General features: G+C 36.1%; 2 protein-coding genes across 9 annotated transcripts in view; both read left to right on the top strand.

Annotated features, from left to right (window-relative positions):
• The first annotated feature begins 1,123 nt into the window (after positions 1–1,123).
• LOC118742720 (phosphorylated adapter RNA export protein) lies at positions 1,124–3,843 on the top strand. Its single transcript, XM_036475005.1, has 5 exons — positions 1,124–1,441; positions 1,529–2,345; positions 2,413–2,504; positions 2,574–2,844; positions 2,903–3,843. The coding sequence occupies exons 1-5, from the start codon at positions 1,391–1,393 to the stop codon at positions 3,121–3,123; spliced, it is 1,452 nt and encodes a 483-aa protein (XP_036330898.1). The 5' UTR covers positions 1,124–1,390; the 3' UTR covers positions 3,124–3,843.
• Positions 3,844–4,657: 814 nt separating this feature from the next.
• Positions 4,658–13,785, top strand: part of LOC118742714 (E3 SUMO-protein ligase PIAS2) — an 87,989-nt gene continuing 78,861 nt past the window's right edge. For 6 of the 8 annotated variants that reach the window (XM_036474994.1, XM_036474995.1, XM_036474997.1 and 3 more), the window contains exon 1: positions 4,659–5,210. In XM_036474994.1, the coding sequence (XP_036330887.1) occupies positions 4,995–5,210 (216 nt within the window). In that variant the 5' untranslated portion in view covers positions 4,659–4,994. Of the gene's footprint in view, positions 5,211–13,785 lie in introns of all 8 variants that reach the window. The other 2 variants (XM_036474991.1, XM_036474990.1) reach the window with 1 other exon arrangement.

The raw sequence follows: 13,785 nt of genomic DNA, 5'->3' as shown, positions 1-13,785 counted from the left end.
CAACAATTTTATTCCTTTTTAATATTTCATTTGTTTTTAAACACAAACTTATAATTTGTAAACGAAATTAACTATTTTCGTCGCTATGGAGCTTCCTATTTTTGCAACCCTGTCTTGGGCATAAATTATATGTTTTTTAAGAATCCTGTTGACGCGAAGCTCATCAGTTTGGGAATTTTTGAAAACATATTTCCATAATGGCATAAAAGAAATAATGTTGCCCATTTCTCACTACGTCAATAAATCCGTGAGTCGCCAATTTGTTACCATTAACGATTGTTGCCTATTTCTCATGTTTTGCATGATGGGCTGGCATCGTGATTCAATAATTAGTAGGCGACATATACCGTGCGTCTGACTCTTGAGTCGGTTTGGAAGTGCTTGTGAAAATAAATATGTGTTAGTCATACCGACATGAAACCTGGCATGACTCTGAATGATTCAACTTTGAGTAGTAGAAGGCGAGTCAATACGTACGCAAATGACTCGCGAGTCAGACGCACCGTCTATGGAGCCTATAATGCTGCGCACAAAAATTAAGTATTGCGCTGAAATGTGTGCTCAACCAGAAGAACAACGACTTTGGTGGATTAATTAATACTACGAGTGAGGTGGTTTCAGCTATATTTGAAGAATTTTTGCAACCAGCGGCAAATAATCTAAAAACAAAGGCCGACTAAAAAGATTAGTAAAAATATTATACAGTAGTTAATTTGAATATCGCTATTAGCATAATTACGACTAAATCCACAAATTTAGTAGCATCCATTGACTTAAAAAAAAATGTGCAAGGGTTTTGCAACAGCAGATAAACAGGAAGTGGGGAGTTCGAAATTTGTTCGAAAATGGATATGACCGGGCTTGCATCCGGAACTATTTCAGCACGCTTTCTTATAAGTTTGTCAAAAATTTATGTCTGCATACATATGTATGTATATATAATATGTACATACATATGTTGTATATGCCTATTGTAATTAATATAAATTAATTATCCAATAAATTTTTTAATGAAATAGTAAAAATATTTCGAGACTCGTTTAGTTTGGCGAATTTCACGTGTGTATGTACATATGTATACATTTTGACAGCTCTATCAGCTGGGTGACTTTAACTGCATTTCGCAATGCAGCCCTACTTGCTATACTTTCCCAAGAAAATCGTGCACTAGCAGTGAACAAGTGTAATATAAAACGTTTTGTGCGGTGAAATTAAAAGTTTTAATTCTTAAAATTGTTGCGTTATTCGTGTGGCACTCCGTTCTTCCTACCAAAATACACATGCATAATTATTAAATGGATTTATTCTCGTGAACGGTTGAAAGTAATTCACACTGCTTGTTACTTTGCAACGTAAGTAAAAGTGCGACGCAACATTCACTCGCGTTGCAATGATGGAATTAAATGCGAATACGTATGACGTTGACCTGGAGGACGGTGAGGTAAAAAAATACATCTTCCCCTGCATTTTTGTCCTAAATCTACTTGGAACTCAATGGAATTTTCTTTGTGACCTCATTTATTTTCAGCTTTCTGCTAGTTCTGATGACGTTTATACACCGTTGCAACGCCCAAGTACGCTGTCAATCAACACCTCTGTGGCACTTGATGGTACTGCAACGATTGCCGAACAGTGTAGTCCACTTGCAACTTGTCATGACATGCAGCGTGCTTTAGAGGAGGATGATTTGGAAGATTCACATGGCAGTAGTGGCGATTCTTCGTCAAGCGAATCATCCGATGCATGTCTAAAGAAACTATCAACTAATTCTGCACATGATGGATCGGCTGATGCGCATGCCCATCGTAAACGTCGAAAACGTGTACGTCGTACAGTGATGGTTCGCGTACCTCCAGCAGACATGGAAACGCAAGAAAAGCGTGCACGCTTCAAAAAGTACAATATTTGGACAGCAGCATTGCAAGAAGAAGCACTAACCGAAGACATGCGCGGCTGCGAAGTAGCGCAAGTTGACGGGGCTATAAATGATCGTAATGTTGAAAATTATGATTTTTCGCTGCATCGACGTTTGAACGGCGGCAACTGTCTTAAGCGTCGGCTTTCCAATTCAACTGATGATTTCTCCGATAATGAATTAATGCCTGTGGCGAAGCGTGGACGCTGCGCAAGTGAAGCGGCCGCTCATCGTCGTTCAGTGAAAAGTCGCTTAGGCTATCGATCGCGTACATCACGTGGAAGGCGCGGCTCATCACCTACCAGCGGTTCCGACACTTCATATGAGCCACGAAATATACTTGATTTAGAGCCATTGGAAGGACGAGACCCTGCTGATATTGCACGGGAAATGTCTAATAAACTGCATGAGGAAAAGGATGAATTATTTGGTAGATATTTCAAAATTAATTCTAAGATTCAGGGTGTCTTACCTAAAAATTTATATATATATTACAGTGCGGATTGTAGATGTGCTGGGCACTAAATTGCCTGTTGAAATTTATAAAGAGACGCAGCGCATAGAAGCCGATGGTGGCATGATGATAATGGTAACATTACATATGCATAAATAATTATTTAATGGCTGTCTTTTTTAAATTATAAAATTGTTTTCACAGAATGGCAAACGTCGTCGCACACCAGGAGGTGTATTTTTGTTTCTGTTGAAAAACCATCAAAGTCTCACACTGGAGGAACACAAATTTATATTTTCGGAAGATCGACAAAGGACCAACAAATGGAAGAAAGAAATGGAGGCACTTTCACGTGAACGCAAAGTGGAAGAGTTAAAAAAACGTCTAAGTGAACAGGAAAAAGACTTGCCGGCACTAAGTACTCGAAAGGAGCATATCTTGCTTGGATCAAATTTAGAAAATCAATCGGGCAACCGTAAGTAAAAACTATTTTCACTCTCCAGACTAGGTTAGTGTAATATATTCTATTGTAGTATCCAATCCACCGCCTTCGCCAGTGGGCAATGAACAAAGTCCAGATTACAAAGCTCATGCCATTAATCATGTACCATCAGATGCAGACACCGATGCTAGTCCTGATAAGCCATCAACTTCTGCATCGGCATTAGCGGCCTTAACATCTCCATCAAAAGAGTTAGTGGGTTATGATGATGATTTCCTCGATGTCAATTGCGGTGAAATGGATTTCATTTAAAGAGAAATTTTTACTTTCCGCTGCAGTACAGGCAAAATATGTACAGATTAGCATGCAAATGGAAATAAATTCATCATCATAAAAAAATCAAAAAAACAACGCAAATATATAATACAAATGTACTTTTATACATACTAAATATGGCATAAGCATAACCGAACATACATACATACGTACATATGTATCTCGCATGATGTTAAAAATAGTATTGTTCCATTAAAAATGCGGTTACATTTTAATACAAAAACCGGTGGCATGTAAAGTTTTTGATCACAATACATATATTGGAAAAGTAACAGTTATTAAAAGCTATTCTCTTTCTGAAAGCTTTGAGGACACTATTCTGTATGTAATGTAAATATGTAGACTGGCGGGGAAACTTACAATTGTAGAATGTTCCGTTGATCATTAATTTTGTATACAAAGGATCAAAAGAAAATTCAACAAAGTATTATAAGGCGATTTATACACAAGCGATCTATACTACATGCGTAGATATGTACATACATGCTCCCAATATACATATATATGTATGGAAATGTACATATGTATATTTGATGATAAAAAGAAATTTCTAGAATCGAATATTGAGGGTATTTCTTGCAAAAAGAAGTCGTTGAAAACGACATCGGTAATTTATTCACATTAGATTAACGGTGAAATAAATTTCGGAAAAAATTAACGCATTTCAGTAAATAAAAATATGTACGAATAAATAGATTTAAATGTTGTTTTAATCCCAGTAGATAATTTTAGGAGCTAAAAGGTCTTCCACAAGGCATTCTTGAGAGTCATGAGGTCTTCCGCTCTACATTTCTTTCCCCTTCCTTTTTTACATGCAGTGGCACAAATTGAAGGCCTTCGTCTTTCGCTCTCATAGAATGCCTTCCACAATGGTTTTTGTAGAACGTATTTCAGAAGGACTTCATGGAACAAAAAAAAAAATATTTTTCTTCTTGGACGACGGAAATGGAAAAAGTGTGTTCTCAATTTTTATTTTTTTTTTTAAATCAAGTTATGATAATTTTATTCAAATTCATTGATCAATTAATTTTCAGAGCCTATTTCAAGTAGACCTATAGTTATTAGTTATTGCAAAGCTGCAAGCCTCATAAGCTGAATAAAGTGATAAGGGCCTGAAAGCCCGCAACGTCTGTTGCGGAGGTCCACTCTTATATTACACTAATACCATCGAAAAACTATCGATGATATACTGAGCTATCGATGGTTTTGAGCAATAGTATCGGAAATTATCGATGGCTCGGACTATCGATAGTTTGCTAGCCCTAATGTGTACTTTTCGCTTTTCTTTTCAATCCCTCACTGATGAGCAGAATTGGATTCAATACTTGAACCGTGTAAGATACGTTTAACTTAAATCCCGAAAAAAAATAAATTTTTTAGTGAAAATTAAAAGAAAATAAAAGTGTGGTAGCACATTAAAATTCTGTCACACGGTGTGTTCAGTGTAAAAACTAGCCATAACCACGAATAGGGGGAAAAATTCCTTGCATTCGAAAGTGAAAAAAATACCTAGAATTTCGGAAACGATTGAAAGGCAAACACACGACGATATCAAGACATACCGCATTTTTTAATTATTTTATTCTAGTGAATATTTTACTATAAATTATTTTATATTATGACTCTAACAATTGTGATTATTTGTAACTAAAAGACATTGTGATAAATTTGTGTGTAAGTTGATTGAAAAACTCCGGTTATTAAGAACGTACTATCAGTGTATAGCCATAGAGGTACGCTGAACGAACGACCAACTATTTGAGCGTCGGCTTATGCGTGTGGCAAGCGTATAAAACTATCGCCGCTTGTGTGTGTGCAGACGCATTGATATTTCCAGTGCCGGTGCAATGCGTAAAACGCGTTCGCAAACTCAAGCTGAAGCCGCAATGGCAAATGCGGGGCGTGCAACCAGCAGCACACCTTCCGCTGTATCATCGACAGACAATAACTCCCAACAAAGCATAAGTGCAAGTGTTCGCAGTGCACCCACTGTCCAAGTGGCGACAGTGAGTGCCCAGAAGCGTGTTGTGTCGCAACAACAATTAGATCATTTTAAAGTCAAGGTACGTGTTTTTTCGGAATAGCTGGTTTCGGTTAAAAATAATTATTGGGGTTGAAGAAAAGTATCCGGCTCAAATTATTATAGTAGTCTTGTGTATTTTTGTCAATGAAAATCTAATATTTGATAAAAAACATTGTACATATGCAATGACATATGCATTGTCAAAATTCCCGCTATTTTTGCAGCTGCCCTTTTGTCATGGGGTGTGTTTTAAGGGTGGGTAACTCTGTAAATTTTGGTGTGCTGACTCAGTAACTCCAACTCACTTTAATGAGTCAGCACAGTGAGCTGGCACAAGTGTGCTATCGCACAATTGGTATGTGCATCGAAATTATTGTTGATGTTAGTAATCGAAATCGATTTAGAAAAGGTTATCCTTAGCTTCTATTCGTAGCTGGCCGGCAAAATTTTAGAAAACTGATTTCAACTGGTGAGTTCATTTGCGTATATTCAATTGATGGTTAGTCTCCTGATGCCATCTATTATGGTACTTTTTGGAAGATCGTATTATGTGAATGTGTGAGCTCATCAATTGAGTTACCATATCGACACAGTTCTAAACAATGCAGCCGAACCGAGCTATGCAAGTGTCAGCACATCAACTGAGTTACCATATCGACTCTGAAGCACACTGAGCTATACATTGTCAGCACATAAACTGAGTTACTGAGTTACAAATTTTTTCAGAGGTGAGTCTGAGCGTGCGGCACAGTTCTAAGAGTCAGCACAGTAACTCAGCACAGTGCTGAGTTACCCACCTCTAGTGTGTTTGGCCCAAGGCGAACCGGGCCGTAGAGTGTTTGAGCCAGTGTTGCCATTTCGCGCTTTGGTGCTAGATTTGCCCTGGCATAGGGCTGCAAAACTATCGATAGTGACGCCATTCGATAGTATAGATATTTTCGATAGTATCGTATACTATCGTGTTGTATATGTAGGGAATCTTCAACTCCGAACAAAATGTGTATAATATATACATACAGATGCGTGCAACTAATTAGCAACGAAATTCAAAACGATATTGCTTGCAAATTATGTTTATTTATTTAATTTTAATAATTTTCATTTAAAATATATTTCAATCTATTTCAGAAACCACAATAACAAAAGTTGCAAAGCTTGCACAAATTGCAAAAAATTTATCAAACTTCAAAAAATTGTCATCAAAATTTCAAAATTTTTAATTAGGATATTTAGAAAATTTTCGGTTTTCTTCCATATAACACATGATCAAAATACTTTTTTACATGGGAAAAAATCCGCAAAATTTTGAAATTTTGATAAAAATTTTTTGAAGTTTGATTAATGAGGGAATGAACCGCCATTGACAAAAATGCAACCCCCGACCACATAGGTCCCCTGTGGTTCCCTAGGGACCCCTTAGAAAAATTGCCAAAAATCACAATTTTCATTTTCGTTTATTCGCTTGAAAAATGTTAAATATTCATTTGCACAATACATTTTTATATACACATTTTTATATACAAGACATTTTTATAAAACACCCAGTAACCAAAATAGACATCACTGGGGCGGCAGCCCCAGGTTTACCACACAGAAAGAGAATTCTAGTTACCTTATCCTTTCCCAAGGTTACATCACTGGGGGGTAGCCCCAGTTAGGTCACACAGAAAGGAGAATTCTACGTAGTAAGGGTTATAATCCCTAAGCGCGGCCGAAGGCCGCCTACGCAGAAAGGAATTATACGCAAAAATACTGTGGACGCAAGTAAAAATTGCGATTTTTGACCATTTTTCTAAGGGGTCCGTAGGGAACCATAGGGGGCCTAGGTGGTCCGGGGTTGCATTTTTGTCAATGGTGGTTCATGCCCTCTCCAAAAAGGTCGGTTGAAGGTGCCACGCCCACTCCCCCTTCGCCCACCGCACCTTCAACGAACGGCCATAATGGATGTTTTTCCAAAAATAAAACTATCGATACTATCGATAGTTTTGCAGCTCTACCCTGACATTCAGTAAGCGGTCTCTAGTCACAAATAGTAGTGGTATTTATCTAAACCGATAACTTTATCAAGCAGATAATCTTATAAGTTTACACACTCTGTTACATGAACGACCCACACTCTTTTCATTTACACATGCGAAAATAGTGGTATTTTCGTTGGCTATAGGGCCCTGTCACACGGTCAGTATTTATTGACGTGATCCAACCCAATAAACATTTAGGTTTGAGCTCAACTTGAGGTTAGGTTGAGAACTAAGGTATTTCCCAAATCTCCAACGTTGTTTCTCAACAGTACCTCAAGTGGTGGATCATAGCGTTCTCAACAAAAAGGGCATTTTTCTTTGTATGAAAAAAGGACTGTTTCTTAAGTTGAGAAAATGCTAGTTCTCAACTTGAAGTCCAATGTAATTCTCCAATTAGTCTCAAACATATCATTGAAATACTGAAATTGAAATAGTAAAATACCTCATACCTTTTTGATTGAAACGACATACATAAATGAATTTAAATAATAATTTTTCATTTTATTACTCCTTTTATATTATGTAGTTAAGCAAAATCGTATTACAATAATTCACTTCACAGTACACAGTCCGAAAGTAATTTTGCCACTTGATTCACTTGGCGTTTTATTTTCTTTCAAGATTATTTGAGGATACTTTGAAGATGATTTACTTTTTGTTGGTAATTTTCCTCTTTATATAGCTTTAGTTTTTCACTTGATAATTAAAGATTCGTTTCTCTATCACTTTTTAGAGTTGGAGAATGTTGTTGGATATCAACTTGAGAACTATGAATTTCTCCAAGGTTGGAGAAATACTTTTTTAGTGTTTATTGGGAAGTATCGGGATATTTATTGACGGTGTAGCAAAGAACGTAGATAACAAGAAGGGACAAATCGTTATAATTGTAGCGAAAGTGTGCAACAGGGGCGTGCTTTCTCTTTCGTCCTAGTGCATTTTTTGATTGGATGAAAAGAGAAGGCACGCCCCTGTTGCCCACTTTCGCCACAATTATAACGAGTATTGATGGATCGTGATCCATATCGCCAAATTTCTAAAAAATTTTGAAATCTGGATCGCGGATCGTAATACCGTCAATAAATGTTGAACGTGTAGCACTTTCAAAACGCGATCAATACATTTCGCCAGTACATCTTTTACTCTCATATTGCGAACATCGGCTCTGCCTTCACTCTCGGGGCTTAAAATCTTTCAAAACAAATTGAACACATTTTAATTAACATTGGAAACTTTAAAATAATTGTGGAATGCATTATCTGTAAATTATACGTACAAAATAAAAATATTTTCTTGCGTCATAATAAGCGTTCAGCACAAAAATTATGCAAATACTGACGCGATAAATATTGAACATGTAGCATTCGTGCGCGATCCAAATATCGTGATAATTACTGACCGTGTGACAGAGCCTATAGAGCTCAGTATCACTAACTTTATACTACTAGCACGGGGATAAAGAAATTATAGAAACTACCTCACTAAATTGGAAAAAAATTATATTTACGAGATAATATCTATTTAAATAAATATACATATAACATTAAGGCTATTTATTTGAAGCAAGTTAAAAGAATCAATGGCAGAATGTCTGTTTGTGTATGAATTCATTTGTCTCGGCTACCAAACTTGGCGGCCAAATTATCAGTGAAACAAAACAAACAGACAGGATAATAATTGAACCAGATCTGTATCAGGATCATATTGTTGTTGAATTTGCGTGCAAAATATGTATGCCGATCCCGATTGTTGCCCAAGAAAACATAGCTAGAGTTGCGACAGAGTTGCATCAGTGAAATCGCTGGATAAATTTATCAGAAATGTGTAAACGAGTTTCCATACAAATTTTGACGGTTCATTTATAAGGATTACACAATTATAAGTATATACGGTTTACAATGCATTTATAAGGTTTGATGAATACCCTTAGGCCGTTGCGCTCTGTTTGCTGATTGGCGAGCACAGGGTTGCTTCTTAAGAAATGCGGTTTTCAGCACTGACGTAAAAATGCAACTAAAAATGCATCAATATTGAAGTCGGAAAATGAAAAATGGTAGAACGCCTTAGTATTTTTTCTTTCTTTAATATTTAATTTTTATATATATTTTTATATTTTTTTTAATATCTACTATAATAATAAAAAAAAACAATATTTTTTACTATTCTAATATTTAATACTAATACTTTTTCGCAAAATAGCGCATTGCCACCCTGAAAAATTGGCGTGCTGGCTGTTCGGTTCACCCAGCAAATCGTGCTGGCTGTTCGATTTCGAAAATTCTCTCGCTCCGTGCTGTGCACAACAATTGCACGGTGATTGCCAATCGAAATCATGGTTGCCACTCGCCAACATTTTTTTCTACCAAAATCTCTTAGGAAAAGTTACCAAAAGTTACCAAATCTTCACTTCTTCACTGAGAAAAAAATATATGTACTGAATAAAACTGCTATATTTTACAACAAATGTGTATATACTTACAGCCCGTTTATGTGACTTAATAAATTCAATATTTTTATAATTTTTCAATTTTTGATCATTTATCAAGAACTCCCAGTTCTAACACAGAAGTTTAAATCTATTTGCTTGATAAATTATCAAGATTGAAAATGCTATTAACAATTATAATAATTTTTTTTTTATTAGAAAATATTTTTTTTTACAATTAATTGTTGCATGTCCAATATTGTCCGGTGTAAACGCGCCGTAAGGCGGAGAAATCAACTGATCTCACAATACCATCTTGTATAAATTCGCCTTGGCTTCAACGAGTTACGTTTGCATCATGATCCAACTACACAAGATCTGACAAGATGAAGCAAAAGAAGAAAGTAATTTTCTGGCTGACGTTTGTAATTTCGCCGCCATGTTATTTTCTATGAAAAGTAAACAAAGAATATGAAGACGAAGCATAAAGAAAAAATACAAGCAATGTTGTGCACATGTTTGTGCTAACCAATTTATTATTTTTGTACGTGTTTTTGCATCCAGTCACCGCGCACTTCATTTTAATTATATTTGCACAAAAAATCACTGAAATAAACCACCGACAAAATACACATAAAGAAAGAAGAAAAACTGAAATAGCAAACTTCAAAACTGCGAACGTCACACTTTTCTCAGTTGCTATTACAAATGGCTGCTTCTCAACCGGTCAGATCTGTTCATGATTCAATGGGCGCGTTCAGAAGGCGCAACAGCTCAGTAACTGTTGCGATTGCACCTTCTGAACGCGTTGCTTTGTACTTCTGATCAACTGAACAGTTGCGTGTTAGATGATCGTAATATTATTCTGATCATTTCAGACAACATGTTGTGTGTTTTGAATTTGACAGCTAATGTATCAAGCCGTTCAGAAGACGCATTACGATCACTGATTTTTTTAGCAACAGTTGGGCTCAACTTCTGCGCCTTCTGAACCTAACCAATAATACAAGGTTCGATAAACTGACAGTTGTCTCTCTCGCACCGCTCGCTTAGCATCGGCACCGTGTTGCTTCTTTGCAAATTTACTTGGAAAAAAAGTAGCTTTGGTGCGAAATAGAAGAAAAAGCTTATGTGCTTTATGTTTATTTGTATATGCATATGAAGCACATTTAACTGATGAAAACATAAATTGTTTTTAAATTGGATATTTACATAAATCTCGTAGTAGTTTTATTTTAATTCTGAGTCCTTTCGCAGTTTTTATACAGCTAAATAGCACAGAAATTACGTAATTCACGTAGATATATTAATATTTCGTTCAATATTTCGCTTAAAATGCCAGATTTCTTGCAAATACATTAGAATTTACAAAAGGAATTTCACTACTGAGTGCCTACTCTGCGTACTTTTCTACTACCATTTTCGCAACAAGGGATTGCATTCTTGCCCTTTCTCTGTCCTTCGTAAATGCAACCTTTTGTAAGGTAGTATCGAACCCCGGCTGTCAATAATTAAGCTCGTCGGCGATTTCAAGCATCCGTTGTTGGTTACCCCAGCAACGAGTACATGTGTGAGTGTCGGGTTGAATGTCGGGTGCTTGAAGCTTGCCCGGCGACACTCAAGCATAAAGCGTCAACACCATTTGCAATAAAATTTAAAAATTAAATTTAAAATCTTTATCTTCCGCGAACTTGCTCATTTTACATATCACAACAAACTAACACACTAATGCTTGTCAACGCTTTGCGCCACTATCAAACAGACCGCTTGTCAAGCGGTCGCGTTGATGGAAAATCAAAAATTTTTGATTTTCCATCAACACGAGCCGACAACAAGTACGTGTGACACGACGATCTCCGATTGCCTCGGTTGCTGGGGTAACCAACAACGGATGCTTGAAATCGCCGACGAGCTTTAGGTTCATTCCTTATCTTTTTGGACTAAAATCTGAAAAGTGTCAAAATGCCAGAGCGTAAGCAAAATGCGCTCACTAAAAGAGAATAACAGGAAAAGTAAAGGAACGCAAAAAACCAAATTTTTAGTCCAAAGAATGGCAACAACAAAGCTAACGTCAAATAAGAATGGAAATGTATGTACAAAACACATTCACACAAGCACAAGCACAATAAACACTTACTATATCAATTATTTTTTGCCTCCTTCCAATTTCAATTCACTTTTTTTACTTTTTAGATTATTCTCACTTTTTGCATATTCTTTAATTTCCGTTAATTTAAATTTAGTTGAGTTTGACACTTTTCAGGATTTTGCCAGAAAAAATTCTTCTGACAAAATCTGACTACCTCGGACTGATGAGAGTCACTCTCACTGGGTGTTGCCCTCTCATTTTACTGTCATTTCCGAGTTAAGGAACGCTTTTTGGACTAAATCTGACTACTTCGGACTTTTTCTGACTATTTCTGGGAGATAAGGAACGCTCCTATTATCTAACCTTGTATTATTGAATCATGAGATCTGTTCTAATTGGTTCGTGCGTTTGCATGGTGTGTGGTGAAATGGGAAAAGTGGGTATCAAGTAAGTTTGACAAGCCGCTTGTGTGGTGTATTTCGCCCTATAGCCTTTATTAATTTCCCCCTATTTAGGAAAGATATTTTTATTGCGGCACGACAGTGAACATACCCAAAGATGTGAATTCGGTTGAAAGGCCGCTCCACATACAACTTTCGCGTTGGCTTTAGCGTTGGCGTTGGTTTAACAGAACGTACGTTAAAAGCACAATATAACCAGTAAACAACCTTCGGTGAATTTGGCGACTGCCTTCCTCGGGGATGAATATGCTAGGGATGAAATTATTGGTACACACGCCTTCCCGGCACGCAGGGTTGCTTTTAAGAAACAAAAAATAATTAACTCCAAATAATTTCAAAAAGTATAGTGTAAAACGAAATTTATTGAATAATTCCACATAAAATGGTATACATAAATGACGCATTTTCTAAACGATTTAAATTAAACGCATTTGCGAATTGATAGAAAAGTACTACGGATTGTAAATTTTTGTTAACTATGAGGTGAATGAAAATTTTCAACCCGGCCTGATGGTTTGATTTTATTACTAAGGCGTCTCATAAATTCATGGCTTTTAGTTCTAGAAGAATAAATGTCAGTAAAGACAAGTCTTTTTTGTATAATTTCTGATTTTAATTGCTCAACTTCTTTTGAACCAGAGCAACTGTCAAAAATTTCCAACAGTAAAAAGTTACGAATTGGCACAGCAGAAATGTAAAATTTTCTCGCCATAATAAAAAGTTGTTTAAACATGGAACTTTTCTACTAATTGACATAAAATTACTATCTCAACGCTCGGAGCGCTGCCACTGAGGACCTTTGCCAACTGATTAAAAAGAGAAAATTTGGAAAGACCAAACAAAAATTTTGAGATTTCTCGTTGTGAATACGAATGCCATAGTTTTTACCTAGCTCGTGGGACTACGCAAAATTTTGACAGCTTGTAAATATGTATACACATAAAGTTGTTGGCGGTAATAAGGAGTCAAAATTAAAATTGAGAAAAGAACAAAAAGCGTAGATTAGTTGTCAGTTATAAAATAAATCCAAATTATTTGCGAATATTTGTTTATTCTTTTTATTGAAAGGCAACCACTCGGAAAAGCTTGTGTTAATTATATTTATAACAGAACCTGGCAGCTCGCACGTTGTCTAAATTCTCAAGTAACATAAAGTCCACAAAAGAATAAGTACGCCATGTATAAATTTTAACAATACACAAAAATAGAGCTTTCGCACGACTGTTTGTTTGGTTTTTCAACACCATTGATAATTTTCTTTTAATAAAATCACGATTTGACAAATGCTTAAATTTATTTTTCTAATAATAATACAGCACACAACCCTGAAATCTAAGAAAAAGTCTGAGGAAGGCCATTAAATAGCAGCACACAACCCCGTGCCTTCCTCAGGAGTGAATATAACTACAACAACAACGACTACTACAACAACAACCCAAAAAGGTTGGTTACTGTCTATACTGTGGTTAAAAGTATGCCTGCTACAATGGCAGCGAACGCTTGGGCCACTAAATTAACATACTAACGACAGATAAATTAATATTTCATATCAATAATTGCATTAAAAACGATATTTCTTGCCCGCACTTAATTAAAAAGGAAAAATATTTCACATAATTTTA

This window comes from Rhagoletis pomonella, unplaced genomic scaffold (assembly GCF_013731165.1).
Source record: "Rhagoletis pomonella isolate Grant_MI unplaced genomic scaffold, Rhpom_1.0 Rhpom_scaffold_00007, whole genome shotgun sequence".
NCBI lineage: Eukaryota > Metazoa > Arthropoda > Insecta > Diptera > Tephritidae > Rhagoletis > Rhagoletis pomonella.
The sequence above is the reverse complement of the archived record's forward strand: the minus strand, read 5'-3'. Positions and strand labels throughout refer to the sequence as shown.

Bases quoted from the DNA above. Each gene is read 5' to 3' on its own strand.
- LOC118742720 (XM_036475005.1), top strand. From the start codon at position 1,391: ATGATGGAATTAAATGCGAATACGTATGACGTTGACCTGGAGGACGGT. The intron at 2,505-2,573 runs GTAACATTACAT...TTGTTTTCACAG, and splicing joins ATGGTGGCATGATGATAATG to AATGGCAAACGTCGTCGCAC. The intron at 2,845-2,902 runs GTAAGTAAAAAC...ATTCTATTGTAG, and splicing joins AGAAAATCAATCGGGCAACC to TATCCAATCCACCGCCTTCG.